General features: G+C 39.0%; 1 protein-coding gene across 1 annotated transcript; it reads left to right on the top strand.

Annotated features, from left to right (window-relative positions):
• LOC115187659 (protein FAM8A1-like) lies at positions 1-5,138 on the top strand. The gene is made up of 5 exons (XM_029746628.1): positions 1-480; positions 1,242-1,362; positions 2,645-2,768; positions 3,013-3,152; positions 3,369-5,138. Exons 1-5 carry the CDS (start codon positions 3-5, stop codon positions 3,511-3,513), a joined length of 1,008 nt encoding a protein of 335 aa, XP_029602488.1. The 5' UTR covers positions 1-2; the 3' UTR covers positions 3,514-5,138.
• The last annotated feature ends 3,027 nt before the right edge of the window (positions 5,139-8,165 follow it).

The raw sequence follows: 8,165 nt of genomic DNA on the forward strand, positions 1-8,165 counted from the left end.
ACATGGCTGATTTGGAGAACACAAACAGACAAGTCGATAAGAAAAACATGTCTTTTAATATTAGAGAGAAGCTAGATATCGGCGAAAATATGCTGAAATTACGCCATCAAGACACTTCGGAAAGTGGAAAGGGCACTGTCGAAACACGTACAACCTCGGAGTACTGTGAAAAGTTGCAGGGGTGGATGTGGCAGTACTACACGGCATATGTGAACTGGCAAAGTTGGCTGGCAGTGTCTTCTCCGTATTTTGCACCGCAACCAGTGCAACCATTCACCGCACCCGTCTGGCCAGCGGATTTCCCTAATTTTGATGCCCAGAACTGGTACAATAATCCATTTGGACTCCCCTTATCGACGTATCCAACCGCCATCCCCGCGGCTGGACTTCCGCCTGGGGAAACGGCAGGGAGTGGTGCTGTGTCCACTTCAGTACCAGCGCAACAACAACCACAACAGAACGGCAATGCACAACGGCCAGGTAGCTAGCAGACAGATGTTGTTATTATTGTATCTGGTTAATGTGTCTACTATGATAACCTTAGCTATATAGCTAAACAAGTGTTTGAGATAAAGTAAAATGACAGGCCTGTTACAGTGATGAATTATGAAAATAGTGCCCTCTGTGGTCTGCTAAAGTTCAAACCATAGGCTCATCTGCTATAGTCCTGGGTTGCTAAAGACTCCCAACCTAGGCATATTAACATTTTTGAAACAAGGAATTTCCTCTTGAAAAACAATAACCGTCATCAATGAATGTGTTGGCGATGTCTGTGGCTCGTTTGGTAGAGCATGGTGCTTGCAGCACCAGGGTTGTGGGTTTGATCCCCATGGGGGACCAGTACAGAAAATCAATATGAAAATGTATTTACTCACGACTTTAAGATGCTCTGGATAAAAGCATCTGCTAAATCACTGGTTCCCAAACTTGGGGTCGGCAGGGGAGGCCGATAGATATTTTTGTAATTTTTTTGGTCACTCAAATATCACATGAATTCACATTAGACATGGCAAAAAATGGGAAAACCTTTAAACCTGGAAGATTTTCTCCACCAACGAGGAGTGTGAACAGCTTGTCATGAACATTGCTTGTGCCCATAGAAATAGACATGGCGTGTGCACACACAGGGGTGGCCCGGGATGTTCCCCAACGCTGGAAGGGGGGCCCCGAATGGAAAATGTTTGGTAACCCCTGGCGTCTGCTAAATGACTCAAATGTAAATGTGTTGTATGTGTTTGCAGGTCGAGAATACAGTATCCCCTCTCCTCTTCAAAGGTTCATGGCTGAAATGGTGGATTTCTTCATTCTGTTCTTCATCAAAGCAACCGTTATTCTCAGCATCATGCATCTGAGTGGGATGAAGTGAGTTTAGTTTAATACAAATGTTTCTGTTCTTCTATTCCCTATAGTGCATTCCTTTAGACCAGAGCTCTATTGGGGGCCCCTCTATGGGCCCCTGATCAAAAGTAGTGCATACAGGGAATAGTATTTTATTTCAACATCCTAGAAATTGATTTGTTTTGCACTCCATCGGTGATGGTAAAGATTAGTCCAATGCATGCATACCTACTGTATATATAGTTATGATTGAAGAATCATTTGTGGCATGCATACCTACTGTATATATAGTTATGATTGAAGAATCATTTGTGGCATGCAGACCTACTGTATATATAGTTATGATTGAAGAATCATTTGTGGCATGCAGACCTACTGTATATATAGTTATGATTGAAGAATCATTTGTGGCATGCATACCTACTGTATATATAGTTATGATTGAAGAATCATTTGTAGCATGCATACCTACTGTATATATAGTTATGATTGAAGAATCATTTGTGGCATGCATACCTACTGTATATATAGTTATGATTGAAGAATCATTTGTAGCATGCATAACTACTGTATATAGTCATGATTGAAGAATCATTTGTAGCATGCATACCTACTGTATATATATAGTCATGATTGAAGAATCATTTGTGGCATGCATAACTACTGTATATATATAGTCATGATTGAAGAATCATTTGTAGCATGCATACCTACTGTATATATATAGTCATGATTGAAGAATCATTTGTAGCATGCATACCTACTGTATATATATAGTCATGATTGAAGAATCATTTGTAGCATGCATACCTACTGTATATATATAGTCATGATTGAAGAATCATTTGTGGCATGCATAACTACTGTATATAGTCATGATTGAAGAATAATTTGTAGCATGCATACCTACTGTATATATATATAGTCATGATTGAAGAATCATTTGTAGCATGCATACCTACTGTATATATATAGTCATGATTGAAGAATCATTTGTGGCATGCATAACTACTGTATATAGTCATGATTGAAGAATCATTTGTAGCATGCATACCTACTGTATATATATAGTCATGATTGAAGAATCATTTGTAGCATGCATACCTACTGTATATATATAGTCATGATTGAAGAATCATTTGTAGCATGCATAACTACTGTATATAGTCATGATTGAAGAGTCATTTGTAGCATGCATACCTACTGTATATATATAGTCATGATTGAAGAATCATTTGTAGCATGCATACCTACTGTATATATATAGTCATGATTGAAGAATCATTTGTATTTTTCTTTCTTTCAGGGACATTTCCAAGTTTGCCATGCATTTCATTGTGGAGGAAATAGATGAAGACACTTCCATGGAGGAACTCCAGAAGATGATGCTGGTCGCCCTGGTCTACCGGATATTAGTGTGTTTCTATGAGGTCAGGTGACAAATCAAACTGCTACTATGAACAGAAATCACATAGAATGTTTTTATTTTCTGCTTAAATGTCTCTGGGCTGTGAAATGACCCTTGACTGTTTTTGTCCTGACGTTGCAGTGTGATTGTTTTTTTAACTCTTTGATATGGATTCTGTGTATTTTATCATGTTTCTCCTCTCTGTCTGCAAATACAAGTTCCCTCTGTTGATAGTAGGGTTTTATTGATTGATTGTCTCCTGTCAGATTGTGTGTATCTGGGGAGCAGGGGGTGCCACTCCAGGGAAGTTTCTCATTGGTCTCCGAGTGATCAGCTGTGATTCCTCCGTCCTGGTTCAACCCAACCGGGTCCTCGTGGTGCCTGCCACTAACGTCACTCTCTCTGCGTAAGTAGTGGATCACACCAACACCAACCCTCTCATCCATCCACGTGTTGTGAAATAATAAACCAGCTCATTTGGTTATTTGACACTTGATTTTTGAAGTGGTGATGAGGTGAAACATGACAATCTGACCATTAGATGAAGTCCCTTGAGGTTCTGCTCATCTGTTTCTATCATCTCCGTGACTTTCACACATCTTGTTCCTGTGTCCCTCTTCAGATCGACAGTCCGAGCCTTGAACAAAAACTTCTCCATTGCCTTCTTGTTCCCAGCCTTCATCACGGTCTTCTTCTTCCAACACAACAGGACTGTGTATGACATGGTGGCTGGCACTATCGTTGTCAAGCGCACCGGAGCCAGATGACCATTCTGATTGGTTAAGGCCAAGCTAAAGCCTGGCTGGGACCTGGCTTCTATTTTATTTGAAGAGGTACATGTTGCTCTCAACCCTGCAGTACAGAGGAGGCTGGTGAGGGGAGGACGTCTCATAATAATGGCTGGAGTGGAGTGAATGGAATGGTATCAAACACATGGAAACCATAAATTCCGTTCCATCCATTACAGTGAGTCCGTCCTCCGATTGAAAGTGACACCACTACTCCAGCACTAAGGCAGTCTAGTGTCACTAGGCTATGGGGAGACAACTGAACTGGGAACTACTCTGCAAAAACGATGAGGGGAGGCGAAAGCTCTGCATAAGCCTGAAGACAGAAAATACAGTATGACATCATCAGTATCTCGGTCCCTCTCACAGCTCTTGTATGTGACGTCAGAGTTTCTAGAACCATCTCTTGTTTCTCAACTACTGTACTCTGGTTGTTTTTCAGAGGTGGTATACGTTCTACCCTTTTAGATTTGTGCAATGGTAGTATGCAAATTAGCACCCGATCAGTTAGGAAGCACTGAGGAATCAACTTTTTTCAGGAAAGGTTATTAAATGTTTTAATTTAATTGCCTTGGGTTTTCAAAATTAATTAAATGAAAATGTAATCTCTAGGATGAGAAAGTGGAAGACGAGAGAATAGTTATTTAGTAGTTTTAGCCTATCAGCATATTGATGCAGTTTTATAATTTGGCTTATTTTAAGATATTGCTTGGTAACAATCCAACACTCCTAGAATCACAACATGCTAATAGTTTGGTTGACATTGCCCTCGCGTCTTATTGCACTATGGGTAGATTATTGTCTAATCATTATCTGGTTACAACTTGACACTTCTTTGGTTGTCATCAGACTATAAAATAGCTTTATTTTGGATCTGTTAACATAACAGAACACCTGGGCTGATTCAGTGTAGACTTTCAGTGTAGACTTTCACGTGTATTATCTCAATGCTCAAGAGGATATTTATTTAACCTTTATTTAACTAGGCAAGCCAGTTAAGAACAAATTCTTATTTACAAAGACGGCCTACCCTGGCCAAGCCCTAACACGGACGAAGCTGGGCCAATTGCGTGCTGCCCTATGGGACTCCCAATCACGGCCGGATGTGATACAGCCTGGAATCGAACCAGGGTCTGTAGTGACGCCTCTAGCACTGAGATGCAGTGCCTTAGACCGCTGCGTCACTCAGGAGCCCCATATGGCGTGTTTCAGTTGATATACTGTCTGATCTAACATGGAAAAACACATTTGTTACTTAGGACTGTATTTATGTTTGGCACTTCAGTCATAATTGAATCGTTCTCTAAATTATTCCTTAAACTTTGTAAAATGAAATACTTTACCAAATACCAGAAAGCTGGAGTGGCATGTTGTTCTCCATCACTTCATTAAGCAATTTGACCACAGCCTGCATTAATGAACTCAACAAGTATTAAGGGGTATGTTAATGGTTGGTCTAATCTTGTTGTCTAAATGTACCCATGACCACCAAACTTGTCACAATGTCCAATTTAGCCACGGAGATGAAAACATTTTGAGTGCTTCAAGCGGACCGTATTATGATTGTGTCTGTCAGTAAATACATCTACCATATGAGGTGCCAATAGGGTTTCAATTCTGGTTATTTCCCCCAAGCTTCCAGGTTTTCCAGAAATCCTAGTTTGAAGATTCCCGAATTCTGAAGGGAATAAGCAAGAAATCCGGAATCCTTTAGCCAGAATTTCTGGAAAAAACGGTGATTACCTCAGTATTGAGTCCAGATGTAGTATCACTTTTTCAGAATTAGATGTCGGCTAACTATGATTCTAATTTCTGTTTGTTGTTTTAAGTCCAAAGTGACAGGCTCACCTGTCTTCCTAACATGTTACCTTTCCATGGTTGTCATTTTAATATATTTGCCTTGATTATAGAATATAAGTACTACAGTATTGCTATACATTTGTTAAGTACAGTAACAGTATAAAGAAAGTGGCCCGGTATAAAATGTAAGTCATTCAAAACACTCTTAATTCAGTTACTAGGCTACATCTAATACCATGGGATGATAGTACAGTATTGATGTATATTATTAGCAATTTTATACATTAATTTATGAAATATGTTTGTGTACTAATTATTTTATTTTAGTAAATGAGCTTGGTGTATTAGTTGGAATTGTCAGCACATTTCGGGGTGAGTTTGCACTTTTTATGGATTTTAATTCACATTAATAAAACTTATTGATCATTATTTTACAGAGAATGGGTTTCGCATTTCATGGACCAGTCATGGCAACTGTTCAATTTCCTTGTGTGATGATATCGATTTGTGCCAAAGCATTCTGTTATGAAGTGTAATCAACCCAACAATACCAAGACGTATTATACTGTGTGTGTGCTGGATCGCTCAGGGCGTCCCGAACGGTGCAGCCTATGGGCCCTGGTCACTGAGTGAACTATCCTGGCTAAATAAATCAATTGATTGACTAGAACCCTTGGCTAGTCCTGCCATGCAACAACACACAAGTGTTGCATTATTCCAGACCTGTCTACAGTTTTTTTGGTCTTGTGTCAACGTTGGATAAGATTTTACTCGGTCTTGACTCCACGTCGGACACTAGCTCGGTTTCCATCCAATTTACGACAGATTTTCATACAAATATTCTAAAATCCAAATAAAGGAAACATTTTGCATTTTCCCATCAGTGGTGTTTCCACCAAACTGACTTTTTTGTATTTTTTGTATTAATTCATTTTTATATTTTGTATTTTTTACGTATTGTTTTTATTCATAATACACTATTATCAACTTACATCGCTACATCTAACATGTCTAACAAAACACAGGTATAACACAGGTATATAAAATATAAATAATTTTTAAAAACAGGCCTTGGACGTGCGCTCTAGTCAACTGTTCGAAGATACTTTGCGGGTAGTCTACATTTATGAAATTATTATGGATAAGATTGAGAATATTTTTAGTTGTCATACGGCAGTTAAGCATCGATCATCATGTCACCAGAATCAGACCCTCGATATTTATTAGAAAGGTGCATCCTTCACCACCCAGTTAAATTGGAAAGAACCGGGATGAACACTTTTTTTCTCCAAATTACTCACAGATCAATAGCGCTAGAGAGAACGTATTTTATGACAATGTATATGTCCTCTACTATTAGCAACTGTAATTTCGTTTCTAGAATAAATGACAAAAAATCTAATAGACCAAGAACGGAATTTCAGCAAAATTACGCAGCCTGGTCTCAGAGCATTTCGTATTATTCTGTACGTTGGCCGACGGGGCGGGAGAAACACAGTCTTGGGATGGAAGTAACAGCTGGCAAGAAGTGCACAATATCTGTCTTATTTCCATATTTCTGTTTAGTAATGCTTGTTACTTTCAACAAATGTACTATCAGCCATCATTTCATGTTTGTATCGAGTTCAATAATTCATGCTATAGGTTAAAAATGTATGAAAATGGACCACAATGTTGCGCAAACACAACAATTTGCCATACAATATGAATCAGACTAAAATGGATCACATAACAGCTATATTAACCATCATTTTCTCATCTCACTTTAATGGGAATCTAGTAAGATATCTCTCTCTCCATTTTCCATGACTATTCATGCTAAGCCAATCAGGTGCACTCCAGCTGTCCTTGTCATGCACACTCCCCGTGTCTTGATAGAATAAACGTTTTTATTATTTTCACAAACTCATCAGGCTTATCACATTTTCATGGCTTGACACAAGGTAATTAACCCCTAGAATCATAAAAATATATATTTTTAATAACCCCTAACCTGTCGATAAAAGCTTATGTGAGAAGCTGATTCATCAAGTCAATTGATTAAGGCATAATTCTAATGACATCATATAGAATTTTGGAACATTCAGTCACTTGTTGATATTTCGCATTATAAAAGCAACATCAACTAGAGAAGACAATGGCCTGTGTTAAAACATTTACCCAATTTTATTCCAGGTCATCCGTTAACATTGTGTTACTTTCGTCCCACCCATCTCTCCTGTAACTTCTCCCAGGCTAATGCCGCGTTCAAAAGAACTGGGAACTCAGAAATCTCTAACTACCGACTCAGTGGGACAACAAAAAAAAAACTATCCCCGACTGGGAAAATAGTTTTGAACGGTCATCCAACACAGAATTTCAATTCGGGAATTCGGGCCCCTTTCCAGAGCTCCAACTTTCTGACCTGAAGATCATGATTTGACCTTGTATTTTTCAGAGTTCCACAACGCAACACAACACCCATGAATAGCTAGCATGATACTTGAAACCTATGCTGTCATTTAGTCACTAGAGGGGTTAAGAAAATTACGTATGTTAGGAACCTTGAACAACTTAACACAACTCTACAGCTCAAAACCACTTTTTGTTGTAACTTAGAAAAACATGGTCGAACTGGGCTGTTTTTTGTTGTTGCAGGGAGCTCGTCCTCCGCATTAGGTACATGCTTCTATCTTATCTGAGAAAATGGGCGTGTTACTTTCACCCCATGTTACTTTCGTCCCGTGCTTTCCCTTCATAATTTGTTTATTTTAGACAAATAACATGGTTTCCCGGGTCGTGGTGGGGGGACCACACACCATATCATCGTGTGACTCCAAGTTTACTTTGAT

The sequence above is a fragment of the Salmo trutta genome, unplaced genomic scaffold, assembly GCF_901001165.1.
Source record: "Salmo trutta unplaced genomic scaffold, fSalTru1.1, whole genome shotgun sequence".
Classification (NCBI taxonomy): domain Eukaryota; kingdom Metazoa; phylum Chordata; class Actinopteri; order Salmoniformes; family Salmonidae; genus Salmo; species Salmo trutta.

What these genes read in the sequence shown, in the direction of transcription:
- LOC115187659 (XM_029746628.1), top strand. Translation starts at nt 3, where the DNA reads ATGGCTGATTTGGAGAACACAAACAGACAAGTCGATAAGAAAAACATG. An exon ending in TATTAGTGTGTTTCTATGAG is followed by an intron (nt 2,769 to 3,012) that starts GTCAGGTGACAA and finishes GTCTCCTGTCAG; the next exon opens with ATTGTGTGTATCTGGGGAGC. An exon ending in ACTAACGTCACTCTCTCTGC is followed by an intron (nt 3,153 to 3,368) that starts GTAAGTAGTGGA and finishes GTCCCTCTTCAG; the next exon opens with ATCGACAGTCCGAGCCTTGA.